This window comes from Phyllostomus hastatus, unplaced genomic scaffold (genome assembly GCF_019186645.2).
Source record: "Phyllostomus hastatus isolate PE091 unplaced genomic scaffold, TTU_PhHast_1.1 phas_contig_1, whole genome shotgun sequence".
Taxonomy (NCBI): domain Eukaryota; kingdom Metazoa; phylum Chordata; class Mammalia; order Chiroptera; family Phyllostomidae; genus Phyllostomus; species Phyllostomus hastatus.
The window spans coordinates 21,413,238-21,433,194 of NW_025333498.1; the positions used below are offsets into that span (position 1 = coordinate 21,413,238).

The following is a 19,957-nucleotide window of genomic DNA, read 5'->3' on the forward strand; positions in this document are numbered from 1 at the left end:
CTTGTCCTTTGTCCCCGGGTGAAGTTATCTTGTGGTGTGGGCTGGATTGTGTCCCCCAGATTGACCTTGAAGTACCTCAGGAGGTGACTGTATTTGAAGATAAAGCTTTTAAACAGTTGATTAGGGTGTGGGGAGAGGTGGTAAAGGTTAAAAGGGGTCAAATATATGGTGACAGAAGGAGATTTGACTTTGGGTGGTAAACATACAAGACACAGATGGTGTGTTATAGAACTGTATGCTTGAGACCTATATAATTTTACTAACCAATGTTACCGCTAACATTTAATAAAACATTTTCAAAGGAGGTGATGAAGTAAGGGACCTTTCCCATTCATGCATTCGATGTGCATATCCCTAAAAGCCTCAGAAATAAATTGTGCATACAAATCAGTGTTTATTGCAGAAGGTGGAGGATTTTAACTTTTTGACAAATTATGATACCCTTGAAACTTTATCTTGTCCCTTTTTGGGGAAAATTAATGTAATAAAAATGTCATCAGTGTTTAAAAATAAAAAGACGTGATTAAGGTAATATGAGTAGGGTGGGCCCTACCCCATTGTGACCGCTGTCCTTAAAAAAGGAGACGAGGATGCAGACAGACTTGCAGGGAAAAGGCCACGTGGAGACATTCGAGAAGGTGACCCAAGGAGATAGGACACAGGATTCTGAGACTGCCACTGCTGACCCCTTCGTTTTGGACTGGCTGCTACTGCTGGAACCGGAGTAAGTTTCTGCTGCTCAGGTCGCCCAGTCTGTGATGTTTTGTGACGGTAGCCCTGGCAAATGTACTTTTGGTTTCATTGTTTTGTTTTTTCCCTTCTTTTTCCAGAGTGTAAGTTCCATGAACACAGGAACCATAAGTGTCTTCATCCTTCTATCCTTAGTGCCTATGACAATTCTCAGCATCTAGTAGGCTCTTTAATAAATATTTTTTAACTGATTGGATGATGCAGCCAGGGACTGGAGCCGTTGCTGTGTAAGTTATCTTTGGCTATGCAAATGTTGTCATTATTCATTAAGTTGAAAAATAAACCTATTGCCTAAAGAATTACTTCAGAAATTAGTCATGAGTGCTGGGGCTTAAGACCTTCTCACTCTGTTTTTTTTTTTTTTCCCCCACAATTCTGGTTCGTTAATTCTCTAGTTCTCCAACACCCTCTCCTCTCAGTTCCTCTCTGTTTGTAGACCCATCTGTAGCCTCAGTACTGCATCCTCCTCCCCTGATGCCCTTTGTGCCCGGGTCTGGGAAGCTGGTACCACAGGTGGCTTCCCTTACCTGAGTTTGCCACAAACCCCTCATCACCAGTGACACAAGCAGGCGCTCACAGCAGGGAAATGCTGAGTTCACAAAGAGTTAGAGATGAAGTGCATCCTCATGTTATCTTGCTTCCTAGCAGATGGAACATCAATTGCTAAAACTCATTCTAGTCCTGTCTGGGTGGCTCCAGGTTAGAGCATAGGTTAGAGCACTGTCCTGATATGCCAAGGTCAGGCTACATACAAGAATCAACCAATGAATGCATAAATAAGTGAAACAGTAAAATTGATGTTTCTCTCTCTCCCTCTTTTTCTAAAATCGATAAAAAATTAAAAACTCATTTTTTTATTTTAAAGATTTTATTTACTTTTAGAGAAAGAGGAAGGGAGGAAGAGAGGGAGAGAAACATCAATGTGTGGTTGCCTCTCACACACCCCACTTGGGACCTGGCCTGCAACCCAGACATGTGCCCTGACCAGGAATCAAACTGGTGACCCTTTGGTTCACAGGCCAGTGCTCAGTCCACTGAGCCACACCAGCCAGGGTATAAAAACTCATATTGTACCAGCACTCTCCTAAGTGGGTTCACTTGTTTCTCCAACAAACATTTATCATGCCCTATTTTCCTCTGGGCCCTAGGGAATCTCCCAGGATACCAGTGGCCTTTTGATGCTTATTCTGTTTGCTCCCTGCAGCGCTCTCCGCTCTCCCTGTGGGAGGCTGGCCCCTGCCACCCACATCTCCCTGGGTTCTCACTGGCAGCTTCCTGCATTCAGCCAATGGGTGGCATGAGAAAGCAGGAAGAGAGAGATGTCAGGGTATATGCTTCCCACCCAGATTTACCGCCCCCTCAGGGTGTCCTCTCCTCCATGCTACCTGTTTCGGCCCCTGGTTAGAGCCATGGGTGGAAATGGTTTCCCATGCTTGCTGGACTCTGAGTGCCTCACTTTCCTGTGTTTGGTTTTGTGATCCTACCCATGCTTCTGAAAATAGTCCTTTTATTGAAGTTTCCCCAACTCAGCCCTCTTGACAGTGATTTGTGTTTCCTGCCCGGACTCTGACCAATATAGGTTTTGTATACTTTTTTGACTCTATAAAGTTCAGGAATGATATAATTCTGGTGTCCTCAGGCTTCAGTGGCTTTGGGGTTAATCAAGGGTGTGGCGCTAGAGCTCCAGTCAGTGGGGAGGTTTTGAGACCACTTGCGTCCTGGTAGATCTGGTGCACACCCAACCTCGGTTGTTCTGCCACCTTTCACTGCTGTTGCACTGTCGCCACTGCTCCTGGTGCAGCAAGTGCAGGGCTGGGGGGAACAGACTGAGGGGGCAGAAATAACCTGTGTCTAGGCTGGATGTGGAAGAGAGGAGGTGGCTTGGCAACAAGGAAGGGGCCTAGAGAGAAGCTGAGTTGCACTGTGGCCCTTTGGGGGACAGGTGCATTGAGTTAGACTCTGCTCTACCTGCAGAACAGAGACTTCATGGCTTCCCAAGGTGATGCTTTTGCTTACTGTGTATATTTTCATGCCTTGGAGACATTTAGGTAGTTTATATTAGAATAACTCGTGCTTGGAGTCAGATTGTTGTTGGGGGTGGTTAAATGTTGACAAGATTTTCCATGGGGTGTCTGCTTATTTTCATAATACTGGTGGTGGTGGTAGCATGTCTGGTGCAATGTCAGTGCTATTCTAATGGCTCTCAAGATACTAGGTGACGTAAGTTTAGATAAGAAGGCAGCTGGGGAAGACAGGGTTATGCAGGACTGACAGAGGAGGGAGAGAAGGTCTAGCGAAGTGGGGTACAGGCCCAGAGAAGACGACGTCAGCCAGGCTCCAGCGAGGTGCACTGGACGGAGACTAAGAGGGACAGTTCTGGGGTGTTAGGCTTTGCATTCTTAGTCCTGAGTGCCTCCTTTAAAATTTGGAAAAATGAGCAGTCTGATATATTTGAATGGGTATCTCCATAAATTATAGTTTTTCCAGAATGCAGTGCTATACACACAATTTAACATTGAAGTTCTTATAGCTTAATTTTCAGAGATATATTATAATATATATGTGTATATATATCATATAACTATCATGATTTTGTTACATGAACATCTGTTAAGTAGGGCACAGGGTGAACTGAGGTTCAACAAAAGACCATGCAAGAAGTTGCAACAGAGAGGTTTATTATTCACTGCTCCTGGGGGAAGTACACAGCATGCCGCAAGGGCCACCCAGGGAGGTACAGGGAGGGTGCAGAGAGTGACAGGACCTGGGGCAATGCCTTTATTAGGGTCCCTGAGTGGAGTGTTTTGGGGTTCCTGGCTGAGGCCAGATTAATTTAAGTCAAAAGGACAGGGATTTGGTGAGCTCCACAGGGGTGTCAGGTAAGGGGTGTATAAGGCATACAGGTGCTGGAGGGGGGGCTGTTGTTCACAATGGCTGCTGGGAAGGTCATATCAGGGACTTACAGTTGTCTGTGACGCTGTGGGCTGCTGTCCAGGGCATGCAGCGGCATGAGGGGCCGGTATCAGTTTCAGGCCCTAGAGGCCACATGGCCAAATGAAATAAATGCTGGAGCAACAGTATGTGGAGCAGCTTAGCTAAATTCCCAATAAAACACCATACGTGACACATAAATGTAACATACTTGTTCAGTAATCATAGCGATTATTGGAATTTGAGGAGGCATGCGAGAAACTGGTGGGACGAGGTAAGCCCTGAAATGAGTCTGGTCCAAAAGGTGCAGCCTATCAGCAACGCAAGCTAGGTAGTGCTTACAGAAAAGGGCATTTACACTGTGCTCTTAATACTTATCTTTATTATGAAAGTGTTTCCAAAGTAAAATGATCCTCATAATAACGATTGTGTCCAGAGATCAAGAATGAATAATTATATTTTCATATAAAAATCAGCAAAACATAGTAACAGTACATAAAATAATTCTAACTGGCTAACAGCACATCATTCCATTTCCAACAGAGATGCTCGAGCACTGAATTGTCTTAAGAAAAAACTAAGGTTTGCCACCTATCCTGTTCCTTGCTGCAGGATGGAAAAAAATCAAGTCCGAAAACTAGCCACCCTCCCCCTGGCATGACAATGAAGGGCTGTGGAGGTAACTGATTATGTGGGTGAACAAAGAGCTGGTGGAAATCATGGGCTTAGCAGCACTGTAAGACTTGGAAATCAAACTTGGAGGGCATTTTTTTCCACATTTAAATTGATGCAGCTCTAAGGTAAAGTCCCAGAATCATCGCATAACTGTTCCCATTACAGAGCTAACTTCTCTTTCGCAACTGATCTTTAAAAATCCCTAATTTTTAAAGGGTAGCTTTACAATGACGGTTTTAAATAAATTACTGTAGATCCCGAAGAAAAGAAATAATCTGTAAAGTCCTTTTTTTCTGACTTAACATACCAATCATACAACTGCTGTTGTCCCTGGTTTCCAGGCCATGTGAAATACACCAAAATAGGAAGGCAAACTTCCATGGCCCCTCGTTATGAAAAACAGGCTTAATTACACTTTATTTAAAGAAAAATGACATCAGAAGGAGGTGGAGGTACAACTGATTCAAAGGCTATTGGGAAATTGATAGCAAAAAAATGTGACAATATTCTGGTTTCTTTTTCTCGAGAGTTCCAGGAGGCTGAAAGAAATGAGTGAATGAGATAAATGACCCAGATATTTAGGCTGAATGTCCCCTCCCATCACTTCCTGGGAAATCTTGAGAATGCCTAGTCTTGTTGGAGAAACCATACGATATACCATCTGGCTGCAGAGATTTTTTTTTTTATTCCTTTGATCTGATGAGGTCTTAGCTTGTGACCATTTGGTAATGCATTCCTTTCAAAGGCTTCAGGTTGAACTCAAGTTGGAAATACCCGGAAAAGACCAAGGTTCTCTTTCGGGTGTCTGCAGATCTTAACAGTTACTTATGATGTTTTATGTCCTTTAATACAATATTCTCCATGAAAGCCAGCACCAGGTACGCTCCCTCTGAGTATAAATTAGAGGAATTCCAAAAGCATAGAGTGGACAAATAGGTAGGCCTCCTCAGCATCTCCTGAGCGCCCCCTATGGGGGAGTAGGAGACCCTGCACACAAGGGCAAACCACAGAACTCTTCTGGACTATTACTATGAAGAACTAAAATGTGGCCATAGTGAACCAGTGCTAATCTATTTGGTAATTTGAGAATGACACAATTTCAATTTACTGAGAAAAACTTAAATTGACTCTGGGGACAACAATATCTTTATTAAGAACCTATCTTGCTGCATTTTGCATGACTTCAAGAACTCATGATTATTGAGAGTATTCTTCCATGGACAGAATGCCAGTGAATGCAGTAACTAGAGCTAACCGCATTTGCTCTGTCCACACAAGTGACTGGGAAGTTGGGAGTGCCTTGTCAGCACTGCATCATCAGTCTGACTTTGATCTGATTTTTTCTTATTTGAAGATTAGAAACATTTCAGGGCTATTATTGTTTATCAACAAATCAGGAATCAAAAACAAAGAAAAGTAAGCTAATTGGCATCTTAAGATCTCAAATAGCAAGTGAGATGTAAACACAGAACCTTTTTTTCCCAAAGGGTTTCTTGAACCTCTCCGGACATAATGACATGGTCACACATACTGACAACGGAATCTTTTAACACCTTTGGAATTATTCTGTACACTTTCTATACTTCAAATTAAAAAATTCAAATATTCAGGCAACTCTGGCATTAACATTTCCAAGAAAGGGATAAAAAGAACTATCAATAAAAACAATCACGAACAGATTGGGAACAATCATAGGTGTCCATAAAGTTCTTGATGAAGAGCTCTTTTGCAAAGACTCAGGTAAGCTGAAATAAAATCTCGGTTTTTGCTTTGGCCCAAATAACAATGAGGTTAAAATACTCAAAAGTGGAAGATCCAGATCCCTTCTAAGGTAGAAGCATTCAATTTGCTCAAGTTCAAACTCCACCATATATATACACACACTCAGAGTGGAAAGTTTGGCAAACAGAAGTGGGCATTTTGAGGTTCACCCACCATTTTGGCTAAAGGTGATCTAATCTATCTCATTAAAGAGTTACTTCTCTCACCCAAATGCCTACTTTCTTTGGAGAAACGACCTTTCTGCCTAGTATCTCCGTCGGGTGCATTTCATTATCTGATGGTACCTCAGAACACCTATGTCTAGCAGCCTAGCAGGAGTCAGTGTTCATAAGATCCCGGGGTGAAGCATCAATCATATGCATTTTTCCAACATACAGTTTAATATCCAAAATATGAGAGTTACTCCCTATGCTCAGCATTCATATGACTACATTTAGAAATGAGAACTGTATTTGGCTTACATGCTGACCTTAGGCCCTCTATGATGTTAATTCTGCAACATTTAGTTCTGAGGCTAAGACACTGAAAAAGATTTCACGACTCTCAGCGGTATGGGCAGAATGAACAGGAAGTTGAGAGAGAGGCAGGAAGTTTCTATTGTATATAGTAAATAGTTTTTGTGAAAGGAATGTGGATAATAACGAGTCAGTGACATTTTGGTTTTATCGCATTTTTGGAGAAACATACATATACATACTTAGATCACACATTTCTATTATGTATTGACCCAAGGCCAAGTTCTACTCAATTTTCTACTTTTTTTCCCACTAAGAGATATAGAAAAGCTATAACATCAGAGAATGAAACATACTTTTTCTAGATTCCTTCCTACATATCCCTTTGTACCTTGGGAAAGTTTGAATGTGACCAGGAGGAAGGAGATAGCAGCACAGGCTAAGTTAATTAATGGAAAAACACTCACTAAACACAGGCGAATTTACATAATACACTTCTAAAACTATGGCATGGCGCAGGTAGAAGACACTTCACAGATTTTTCTTTTATTAGGCCACCACGGGAGAGCAGCAGACAGAGATATATGATTCTTCACCTCCAGAGGCCCACAAACACCGTTTTCATTCATCAAAAAGAACTCTTTGCTCTAAGATGTAAAATGAAATAAAAATCTGTAGATCCATGGGGGACTTTGTTAAATTAATGCCATCATTCTAAGTATTCCCAATCCTTCTTCTGATTTCTGGGAAAACAAAAGATTGTTTAGGTTTGTCTTTGCTAAGGATGGACTCAATGTACTTAATTTTATGCAATTCTTCTTTAATCATTTATAAGCTAACCTTTTGAAATTGTTCTTCTGAGCTAAAGGGTGTCAGATAATCCGAACTTGCACCCTCTGTGGTTCTCTGGTCTATTCCACCTGTGGAGAGGACTCGCTCTACACACTCAAGCAGGGGATGATCCACTTTTCTCTTCCATGTTTTAGTTGATGAAGTAGTAAATTCTCACCCTCTTGAAATGTGTCAGCTATAACATGCTTGCTGCTTTTTATTCATCTGCATCTTAGCAGATATTGAGATGACTAACAAGTACTTTTGATGTTTTATGATTGGTCTTACAAACTCAAACCATCCATGAATTACACTCCTAGACATAGCCCAGTGTTGCGAAATAAAATAAGGACCTACATGAAGAATTAGTTGTTTCAATAAACGGGCAGGCACATTTTCAAGCTTCTTCAATTACTACTACGAACCATACCAGAATCATACTATTTGTAACTAAGTGGGGAAAGACTCAAATTAATATCACTGTGTGAGTTTTTTGTTTCAGAGCATTTTAATTAGAGGTTGTAAATTGTGAGCACAAAGCTTTCATTTTTTCAAAAAATTGAATGGAAGGTGAATGGCTCCGAGCAGCACACTCACACCCTGGGGTTTGGCTGTTGTCTGCCCTGATTCGCACACTTCTGTCACCGCACTGTGGTTTCGAACCCTTGTTGTACAGGATGGTCTTTTTGGTTTATGAAGTAAGTATTTGTGGTACCTTTTAATTCCTGCTCACCGAAAGTTGGAAGAAAGGAGACAAAATCTTTGGTTTACGGGTATTGTTTTCTTATCTCTATACAAATAATGCTGCCATCTAGGAGCCGACAGAGACTTATTTTTCAATAGTCTTGCTCATTGCCAGTATTGTCAGTGTCCAGCTGAATTTTTAATTTCTCTGGCAATAGCTTCTGTTGAGTACAAAATCCTGTAAAGAGAACAGGTCTTCAAAGAAGCAAACAAAGGGACCCAGAGTGCCGTGCTGTTTGGGTAATAGGAAGGTTTTTCTGAGTCCTGCGCAGGGGAAAAGACAAAGGGTGGAAGAATCTTTCTCCCATTCGCTCAAGTTGATTCAGAAAAATAAGAAGATCAAAATCAAATACTGGATAGGGCACTTTCCTTGAAAGCTGGTGCAATAAAGTGCTTTGCACTAGAGGTGGTGACCTTTGCCAACTCTTGAAACTCTTCTTTTTTTCTGTTGCAAAATATTCTCAGCTTCTTTCTTTTCATGACACCACACAAGACTGTGCCAATTTCAGGGGCAGCGGTAAAACGTGGTTGCAATCAGTGGCTCTCTGTGCTATTCTCAGATCATGAAAGAATTCCAGATAGTAGGAGTGATTTCTTTGTAACTGTGACCTTAAGCAAATGTCTTCCTTCAGAGCCAGAGCACTGACCTCAGAATAGAGAATAAAAAAGTCTCTGTGACCGACAGGGGGAATCCCCAACTAGCTGTCACACTCATTGAAGAAATCTGGGCTGTGTGCATAAGAAATGAAGCCTCTCCCAAAACAACTTAACATGAACGTTTTTAAAAAGCCCTCCTACAACTATACTCTTTAACCCAAACTGCTAAATGGCCATGAAAAGTGATAATTAAAAAAACCTAGCTCATCCTGGTTAAACTATACACTGGGAGAATGGTCATGGAGACTATAGGCAATTTCTAAATGGGCACTGACACTAAGAAAGCAAACCTATCCGGAGCTGCACGAGAATCTTGCATTGGGTTTTGCTTGCTCTAAGGCTAACTAAGCTGATGCTCCTAGCAGACGGGCCCACAGCAGTAGAAAGGAGTACAAGCAGATGGAGCGTCTCCCTCACTGTCATCAACCCGGAAAGTGGAAGGGGTGAGGAAACCCTCTTTTGCCCACAGATTTACAAACAAATACAAAAAAATAAATAATATTCTAAGACAATACAAATGCAAATACTGTTCCCTTGTGTCAATTACATACAGCATGCCTACATATAGAGAATGATAATTCTTCTTCATTCACAGACGGGACATATGGCAGTGCACTATTCAAAATGCTTTGATAATCCTAATTTTTGTTTCTGGTGCTGAGATATTATGAAAGGAACTGCATTTGCAACTTATTAAATACTTCTGGGAACAAATAGTTCACTTTGTTCCGGACTTGTAGTTTTGAGTAATTAATCATCCACGGAGCAAGGGCCAGTCAGGAGATACCCGTTGGTACCACTGGTTCCATTGGTAGCAGTTGCAGTGTGGGGGCTCTTCCCTGGAGGCTCCGAGTCCTCCTCATCTGAGCTAGACTCAATATCACTTCGATCATCCTTGGACACCTGTGGAATACAAGAAGGTAAGTGTAACCAGCTCTTAGGGAGTCATCAAGGTAGGCATGCTCAGAATCACATGCAATCATATACAAGGTGAAACAGTTAAAATGTTAAAAAATCAAAGAGGACAAAAACTTTGCCATAGTAATTAGTTCTCTTTTACTGGAGATACACAGTTTGGGTGACAAAGTCAGTTAATAAGAAATGTGGGCTAGATTTGCTGACCTTTCATTAAAAATATTTTATTTACTTATTTTTAGAGAGAAAGGAAAGAAGGAAGAGAGGGAGAGAAACATCAATGTGAGAGAGAAACATCCATCAGTTGCTTCTCACACATGCCCCAAGTGGGGACCAAACCCACAACCCAGGCAAGTGCCCTGACCAGGAATCGAACAAGCAACCCTTTACTTTGTGGGACAACGCCCAACTGAGTCACACAGGTCAGGGCTTGCTGACTTCTGTATGGTTGCTGACCTTTCTGTATTGAGAATGTGTTAGACCACGAGTTGTGCTTTGACCAGCAAAGTGGCCTACTGCACTACTGGAATGGCATTGCAGGAATTTGGACGAGTGAGTCAGTCTGCGCTCTGATGATCACATTCTCCTTGAGAATCAGTTAAAGTCAGCTCTCAATTGACTACACTAATGGAGACATTCACTAACTCAGTTAATCAAAACATCATCCTTATTTGTTTTTGCAATGCATTGTTTCAGGACTTAATTTGGCTTTCTTTCCTGTCTGTTAGAATTAAGTAGAAATTTTGTTTTATATATGATATAATAACTAATGGCAGTAGGGAGTATTTTGAGAACCTGCTGGCTGAGGGTTAGTTTTAAATATTTCCCAAAGAAAATTTACTGACTGAATCATCATGAATTGGTTCCCGTCACTCCTGGGTTCTTCAGTCCTCCATTCAGTCTCATTAAGTAATGAGGATGGTCACATAAGACAACAGATAGAAACCTATACCTTATCATAAAAAATGAAAAACAATCAGACTGTCTAGCATGGAAGGACAAAGGGGGACTCAAAAAACTGAATTATCTTCTGGAGGGCGAGCGCCTTATAGTGCAGGCTTCCCTCTAGGTGAGTGTTCTAGGAACCCATCTGTATCAGCTGGTGTCGTTGTGAGAGGTTGCATTTGGCTTTAGTGAATTTTTTTGAAGACTCTTTCAAAGCATTTGCCCATTTCATGATGGGTGATTTATGAGCACACCTGCCTACACTATGCTGAGTGTTCAGCAGTGTTTGACCAAAACAGCATGACCCCTGGACACAACCCTTCCTATTCACCTGATCTCACCACAAGTGACTTTTTTTTGTCTCCCCAGATGAAAACAGTCCTTAAAGTGAAATGTTTTGCTGATATGGAAGAGGTGAAATAAAAAATGGCAGAAGTACTACAAGGCATCAAAATTGACATGTTCAAAAACTATTTTGGGCAGTGGAAAACAAATGTCTTGACAGGTGCATTGCATCAAGTGGAGAGAACTTTGAAGGTGGCTGAAGTTTAAACATGTAAGAATATACAATTTTTTAACAAATTCTGTTTTTTTTGGTCCTCCCTCTAATTTCAGTAGAAATTAAGGAAATATTCTATTGCTTTTAATATTAACATAAAATAGTTTGAAACTCCTACTCTGTAAGTCTAAATTACCATATGCATTTTTACCCTAAAGATCTTAAGACCTTTGAGTAGCTGAGTGCCATCGACTTCCTTTCTAAGTGGGGTGCCTACAGCACTTGGTGGCCTGGCTTCACAGAGCTTTCCCAGTCTAGTCACCTGAGACTCTCTGGGAGGTGGGTTGGGGGACGTGGCAAAGTCTCCTGGGAAGCATATGAGACCATTTGGGGGAGTTTCTTCACGTCATGTCCTCTCTATGCCACCACGACTCCCCACCGTTAGAACCCTGGGATCCAGTGCCCTTCCAAGTGAAGAAGCCACCGTTCTGAGACAGTATCACCTCTGTCAGGTGCAAGGGGACTGGAGATGGCCGGGTAAACAGTGTAAAGATGGACCTCACTCCATGCCACCTGAGGTGAGGCTAAACTTACAAGGACCGTCTCCCAGAAGATTTGGTATTTAGATACTGAAATATTAAAACAAGTAGAATGTAAAAATACTTCTAACTTAAAAACCAGGGTCACAGAGATGGCACTACAGTAGGGTTCCATTTCATTTAAAAATCTGTTAGTCATAAATTAAGCAGCTAGTAGAAAAGAAAACTCCAGTTTCAGAGAGTGATTAATTTACATTTGCATGATTAGTAAAGTTATTTGTAACTGCACTGGGAAAAAAAATCTATAGCTATGCTACCTTCAAAGAAAGAAACAATTTGGAATGTCTTAAAATAACCCACAAAAAAATGGAGTCCACAACCTATGTCCATGAACCTTACTGTCCTAGGTGAGCAGTAATACCAATTAAAATATTATGAAGCCTGAGATGTGGAATAAAACTAATGACTGTCTCTTCGTAAAGTTGAAGGAATAAATTGGAGAGAAGAGAATAGAGAATACATCTGCTAGAAACAGCAATGCAGTGAGGATACACGCAATCTAATCATCGCTCCTTGTACCTTCCGTCATTGTTATCCTGCTGACAGCGCTGTGCATGCAGGTAGAAGTACATACTAACTTTACAGAGTAAGAGCTCACAGGAAAAAAAGCCTTTTGCTTCTAAACAATGCATTGATCAAAATATTTTGGACTTATTTTTATTATATTATTCGGGTGACATTGATTCATAGGATCATATAGGGTTCGGGTGTACATTTCTATCATGCACGATTATGCGGAATTATATAAGAGCTGACACTGAGAACTGGCTTCATAGTCCATGACGAGGTGCCCCAAGACCCTCTGTGGGAGGGTCAGCTCTGTTTTCCTCACTGAGGACAAGGTGGTTGGTTAAGTGCTGCCCTGTGGTCCAGGGCAGACCAGGCAAAGGAGCTAATGCTGAGTACTCCATTTGAGACTGTGTTGCTCCTCTCCTCAACTTACTTCTCTTTCTCCTGCTTCACTCTAGTCTATTCCTGTTGGCTACACACCGCTGAAAAAATTCCTCTCCTTCTCTGTGGGATCATGCAAAGTTCAGCGGAAGGCAAACTCATACAAAAGGACAGGAACTGAGCTGTTCCCCGTATCCCTTTGCAGCTGGTGGGAGCCATACCTCAGTTAGAGCCTCCAGCCAGTGCCAAAGATTATACAGAACAATATGCATGAAAACAAAAGCATCTGAGTGCCCCTCCAGCAGGCTAACGCGGCATCCAGGATAAGGACAGAGAGAGTAGTGAGAAACTTACATGTAAAGGGTTCCACTTCCCAGCCTTCCAGGGTGGCAGAAGGAAGAGAACAAACAATGAAAATAAGAAAATGTCATAGAGAACGTTCTAGAAAAGTCACTGCGCTACACAGAGAGGTTGGGGCTCAAGAAGCTTTATTCAAATCAGCCTCATGAGTACATTTTTTTTAACCAAAGAAACTAAATTTTATTGGAAAAGGGATAAATGCATAGTAACCCTTCTTACAAAAGCAGATAAGTCATTAAATTTGTGTTCAGTATAAGTATAACCAGAGAAGGACCAAGGGAGACAGAGAGAAGGAAAGAACATAACAAATAATCTATTATTAAATCTGAAATTATAAATGCAGAACACTGGGAATCATCAGTAAAGCAATGCTACAGCTTAAAAATATGAACTAAATAAACAGAAGTCAATAAACATTTGGTCTGTGTTTCTAGGAGGTTATTTTAAAGTTTGAAAAAATCAATTTTGATGAAATTTGAAATAATAAAGAATAATATTCTTATTGATTCAGAGCAATTAAGTAACACAATGATCTGGGACATACGAGAAATGGTGAATTTTATCTTACCTTGCCTTTTGAAATAGCTTTGCAAGCTATTTTTATGATCAAGAAAGACCAGAAGCAGTTCAGGCCTAGTACTAGCAACAGCAGTATGTTAAAAACCCACCAGGAAGGATAAGGTCCAACGATCTCCCAACTTTCGAACAGCGTGGTATTTAACACCCTAAGGAAAAGGAGAAAGGTGTCATTGAACACAACTTTTCACTTTGCCTTCCGAGACACTCCAGTGCCTGCACAGGAGCAGGAAGTCAGCTGTACCCAGTAACCACTCCCTCCACACGAGGCCGCCTGGGTATTTGGAAGAGTCACCACCAGAACTATTTCCCTGATGGCAAACATTCATTTTGATTCTGGCTTGAACAGGGTACTTCCCCATTTACTTTTGTTAGCATTTCTTCCATTAATCTCCATTAAGTTTTCAGTTGTGATTCTACCTCTGTTGGCTAAAGGGCTTTTGAAGTTGCTTTTGGTCTTCAAATAAATGAGGAATACCATTCAGTAACATTACACTTCAAGAAAAAAGGATGACTTTCAAAAACACTGTTTAAACCACATGCCTAGTACAGTGGGAGCTAGAATATACTTCAGTCCTATTTCCTGTCCTCAAGTGGTTTATAGTCTTGTAGGGGAGCCCCCAGATGGTTCTTAATTTTGTAAGCCTTCCCCTGGGAAAGAATTGACGATTGAAAGATACGGTTTTGAAATGATGCCTTGAGGTGAGTATTAGAAAGATGTTAAAAAATTATGACTGTAATGAACGTACTTAGTTTTAAGAGCATGTACTTGAGGTAGGCAAAAGTATTTGAGGTCACTGATTCTCTCTGTAACACACCATCAGGACCAGAATGGAGCAGCCACCCAGGCAGGTACAGGAGAGCTGGTTTCAGTGCTTTCTTGCTGTGTCTGCTCCCAAGGCTTTGGAAGTTGACTCAGGCCTCCTGGGCTCAGATTGTTGCCACAGGCAAGAACAATACCCACAGAAATTTGGAATCCCTCTTACTTCCTTGTTTTTCTCCTTAGCTGGCTGTAGGGCTAGTTTGGCAATCCAAGAGTGTTGATAAAACTCACCTAAGTGTATTTCCACCACCTGCCACTGCAGTACTTTGCTGGCACCCCACAGGAGAGGGTAGGTGGACAATACTTAGTGGCTAAGGGGGAGGGATGAAAAACTCTTGAATTTAAGGCACAAACTGCTCACGCAAGAACAGAAGGCAGACATGCAGAGAGTTTTATAAGAGAACGAGTGCCATGAGTGCTTTGAGAGAGGTTAAGAAAAGTACTTTGAGTCCACAAAATAAAAAATCCACTTATTGCAATTGGGATAAGGTATAAAGAAAAAAAAATAGACAGAAACAGGTTCCCTACCTCCAATTTCAGCAGCCCACATGCACAGACCAGAATGAGAACAGAGTGTATCTCTAACCCTGCCACACTAGTTGTCTCTCAAGAACAATAAACTTGGATATTAAAATCCTAAAATCAACAGTATGGAATTGAATTTGACAATTCATTGGAAGTTTATTACTCTGTGCTGCAGCAGTATTTGTTCTGGTGGAGGGGGACCAATATTAGGAAATCTATTAGTATAATATATCATATATCCATCTGGGTATAAACCTAATTATTTCAACAGCAATGAAAGACATTTGGTAATATTCAATTCTACATCACTGATATTTAAAATTTAGAACTCATAGGACTTATTTAATAGGATTTTTAAGCAACTCAAATCAGCAGCTGTAACCATATTTAAGAAACATCAATTTTTGCTTTTATAACCAGGAACAAGCCACAAACAGCCAACATCACCATTATTATTTAACACTATTCTGGAAATTCTGGCCAGTAAGTATGGTAGGAAGTCAAAGCCTTCATTTTAAATATTTAGACTAAATCTTTATAACTATTTTAAAAACAGCAATCAAAATTTCCAATAACACAAAATGGTAAAAAATTAGTTTTCATTCTTAACACAGAAATTATGAAGTCATTTTAAGTATTAAACATGTTTTAAGAGTTTCTTATGATAGAGAAAAATACATATCATCTCAACTCCATAAAAAACATATACACGCACACACAAAAGGAATATGATTTCCTTGAAAGGAATTAATCAAAGTCATTATAGACTTTCTTTGATGGATTAGAGGTTGTGTATATTATCCTCTTTACATTCTTCCATTTTCCAAATCCATGTCAAATAATTAGAAAAAAAATGCAAGTTATTTGTAAAAAAGGAATAAATTAGGATAATGCCTATATTATTGCCTTATTTATTGTAACAATAATTTTACTTCAAAACTACCTCGGCTTCTTGACATGCTATTAATTTTGCCATTAGTGAGACTGCAGTTTAATTTGCACAGAAAGAGGTCCTGTAGAAATAGCAACAATGATTGCATTATGCTATTCAGTATGCATCAGCCTTTGCTGGATTAGAGGCTGAGAACCTTTCTCACCATTATGATTTGCTTGGCTTCATTTGAACAGAATGTCATACAGTCACTGGTGACACGGCATTCATGTGAATTTTTGCAATGCTGCATTGGAATTCATAGGCTTTACCATGACAATCTGTGGCACTTCTGACATGCTGCTCAAAAGTAATGGGATTTCTTTGAAAATTCAGTTGGCTGCCTGCAGAGACACTCTGCTTGCAGAAAATACAGTGAGTGCACTGAATGGATGTATCTTTTAGTGAGAAGCTCGGTAAGAAAAACAATGTATTAGGTATTTAGACCAGGGAAAGAGATCTTTATGTCTCCTGGACTCTGAAATAAACCCAGGAAAGAGGGACTGAAGCCACAGAAAGTTTTGAGTAAGAAAACCCTTTCTCTCTCTCTCTCTCTCTTTCTCTTTTGTGGCAAACTACTAAAATGGTAATTATAGACTTTTATTCTTTCTCAGAGGTTAGAGTTAGGAGTATGTACCTTCATGATGCCATTGCAAATCTCTGGCTACAGAGTTCCAACTAGCAGTGATGATGTGGCGGGACTTCTGGGAGGGGCCTGGGAGGAGACTACCAGGATTCTGGAAACATCCTATAGCTTGGCCTAGGTGGTGATTACATGGAGTATACAAGGGTAAACATTTACAAAGGTAAAGATATAGCAAGCTGTACACTGAAGATTTGTGTACTATACTGTATATGTGAATTACGTGTCAATAAAACAAAATGGAAAAAAGTACTCTGTGGGCTGAACACTGCCAGTTTGCAACTTCTGGTTTGCATAATTACTATACTGGTGTCCTCCCCCCACCCCCAGCACTCTGTGCTCCACATGTGGCTTCTAAGTAAACAGACCCCCGCCCCCCATACTAGTTAGCCTGTGTATCAAACCTCCTACAGCTGCCCAGATAAAGTGGGGGACAGTTTGTATGTGTAAGATACCAGAAAGGATCATCTTCCTTTGCCTTAATGTTGGGCTCACTTAGCCACTAGATGGCACATCATGCAAGTGCCAGACATGTTCCCCTAGATCTATTCTGCCAGATCCTCCTGCCAAAGTGTGGGTCCCAGCACAGAAATCACCTGCTTTTCAGGTTACACCCTTCCTTCCATGAATCCTGTCTAACAACGGAATGAATGGCTCCAGTCTACACTCCTTTCTTCCTGCAAGATTCTTGAAAGAAATGGATGCCTGTGCAATTCACTGGTGACCTGCAGATGCACTGGTGACCACTCCTGAGGGCTTGGCCTTCATGGCTTACTTTAATGGATGTTTAATGAATCATAAGAATTTAATGACTATGCCCTATAGTTATTTTCCCTCATGCTTACCTTTAATGGGTGCTTCATCTTAAATTTGATTATCACAGTTATTATACAGGTTATATGAGGTGGGGGGAAGGGAGATGCATACATTCATGCAGAAAAGTTTATAATTTTTTTTAAGCAAAGAAAACACAGTCTCAGTTTACTATGATAAGGCCTTATTCATTAGTATTCTAAGCATCAGTGTTACATCTGCTTTTCCCATAAGCCTCTGAATTCAGGAAGTCTCATAATGTCACACAGCACAGTGTAAAAGGATCTTCAATGGCAACTCATTCAGAAAAGCTCCAACCAGTGCTCCATTTTTTCATGACTAACCATGAGAGTCAACTCAAAGCTGAAACTGATTCTCTTTAATATGGAAAGTTAGATGAACAGCCTCACTTTCAGTGGATACTTATGATGAGACACAGCCCACAGCACACACAAACTTTGCCTCTGCCCCTTCTCCCCTCCACCCCCACCAAAGACCTCCCTCTGAGCCTCGGGTTGTTATTTCTGGAATGATCTCTATAAAACCTACAGCAGTAAAATGAGATTCATATCAACTATCCAAGGAGAACCAAGAGTGCTTGCCTAGGAGAGCTAGGGTCAGGGGGTCACTTCAAGGAGCACCGCATAACGCCAATGAGGATGCCTTAAAAAGAGAAATTTGTTTTTACAATCAAAATTAGTGTGTGTTTTGCTTCAGCGCTTTTGAATGGTCTTGACTTTGCTTTCCAGACAAACCTCAATATATTCATCATGTGTATTTCTCTGGCATATATTTTCATTTGCTCGACACAAAACGCAAACGAAAAGTAGATTCTACCTAAAGATTATCAATAATCTCCTGACATGTTTTGTTCATTTAAAAGTAAAGGCTGATGGAAAAGCAATTAAATTTTACTCTGAGCAGAAACCACTGGCACTAACACCTGATAAAGAGTCAGTTAATTAACTCACTGTTATAATGAAGTCTCTTCATCCTGCTTTTCTAAGGTAATAAAAGCTCCAGGATTAAGCAACATTTTGGTCAAGGGTTGGGTAGTCAGGGCTGCTACAAGGCTGAAAACCTCGTTTGCAAAGTTCTGTCAACAAGACAGACTCGCCCGCAGCTCGGATTTCTCCACAACACTGGTGTCTGTCGGCAAGCTCTCTTTTAGGAGGGTGGTTTCACACAGGAGTGATTCCTCTATCCCTAACAGGAAGATAAACTCGAACAGGGATGAGCCATAGATCTTCCATTTAGCAACAGGCACATCATTTCTGCTGTATTCCTACCCGAGTAAGACATGAGGTCAATTCAGTTATTTTTACTTTTAAGTCATAGCCTGGCCAGACTTAGCCATTGGTCCCTTATATCACAGGAAGTTTGTAACTGGTGACATCCTGAATAGGACAGGTGTTTTTCTCAAAAGTAGCCATTGCCCTGTTGGCACCCCGTTTCCTGTCTGTCTACCTGAATGCCCAACCCCCTGGTCTGCCTTTTTATGTTCTTGACCTGCCCGCAATCCGAGTCCCTCCAGCCAAGGCCATTTCCTTTGGGTGCATCTCGATTTCTGTGTGCTTGTTTCCAACCTTCTGCCTAGCTCTTGGTTGCCTACATGCCCCTAAACCTCACTTCTACCTGGCTCTCTGTAAGTGCTCTTTGCTGAGTGATTACTATGTGTTGGGCACTGTGCCAAACACGCTTTGTACATTGTTTCACTTAGTCCTTTCAACACTCCTGTGAGACCCCTATAGACAGAATACTTCCACTAGCTGCTACTTCTTGAGCATCAGCTTGATGCTAGGAACTGGGCTCACCCTTTTTCGCGCCAAGTCATTTAATGCTCATGAAATAAGAACAATGGGAAAATTATTCTTTTTCTTTTGAAGTAGGTAGTGTTATGTTTATTTTACAGATGAAGAAACTGAAGCATAGGGAGTATAAGTAACTTTCCTAAGATCAGATCAAGCAGGTGGGAGTGAGCTGGGATTTGAACCCCTGTCTCCTGGTCTGGGCCCTCAGGCCCTGCTGTTTCTAAGCTGACTCTGCACCCAGCCCTCCCAGACCTTTCTTAGTTCTGTACCCTTGGCCAATGCACAGGGCCAAGCCACCAGCACGTGATGGCAGGGGAAGGACACTAACCACCACACCAGTTGCTTTAGCTTCTGTGCTCCCCCGACCTCTCTTTTCCTGCTCCTTTCTCCTGTGATTTTTATCTCTTGGGCCCTATCTGGTTTCTGGTAGCTGTGGGAGGCCCTTTCTGCTTAAATTACCCAATTGGGTTCATTTAACTGGTTTCCCCACTTTGGCCCACCCCACTCAACCCTTGTCTTGATAGAATGGTCTTCATTACTGAACATCATATAATGCCTTTCACTACTACCTTGTCATGTATGTGAACGATTTAAGATATAAAATCAAAGTTTCTTTCTGAATTCAGCTCAGATTATGGGAGAGCCAGCCCTGTGTCCTTTTATTTGGTTTTCTCTTTGGTAAGGTTGGGGCACATGTGCATCTCCAAATATTCTTTACTTCAAAAAAAGGTTCATCAGGCTGGAGCCTGCTGGGTAGGTAGGAATCCAAGAGACAGTGAGATTCCAGGAACACACCCTTGC

General features: G+C 41.2%; 1 protein-coding gene across 2 annotated transcripts in view; it reads right to left on the reverse strand.

Moving 5' to 3' along the window:
* Positions 1 to 3,407: 3,407 nt before the first annotated feature.
* Positions 3,408 to 19,957, reverse strand: part of CERS6 (ceramide synthase 6) — a 293,309-nt gene continuing 276,759 nt past the window's right edge. Inside the window, exons 9-11 of one of the 2 annotated variants that reach the window (XM_045846925.1) lie at positions 13,603 to 13,759; positions 13,029 to 13,052; positions 3,408 to 9,728 (exon numbers count right to left, since the gene is read on the reverse strand). In XM_045846925.1, coding sequence (XP_045702881.1) covers positions 9,576 to 9,728; positions 13,029 to 13,052; positions 13,603 to 13,759 — 334 coding nt within the window. In that variant the 3' untranslated portion in view covers positions 3,408 to 9,575. The remainder of the gene's footprint in view (positions 9,729 to 13,028; positions 13,053 to 13,602; positions 13,760 to 19,957) is intronic. The other variant, XM_045846986.1, reaches the window with a different exon arrangement.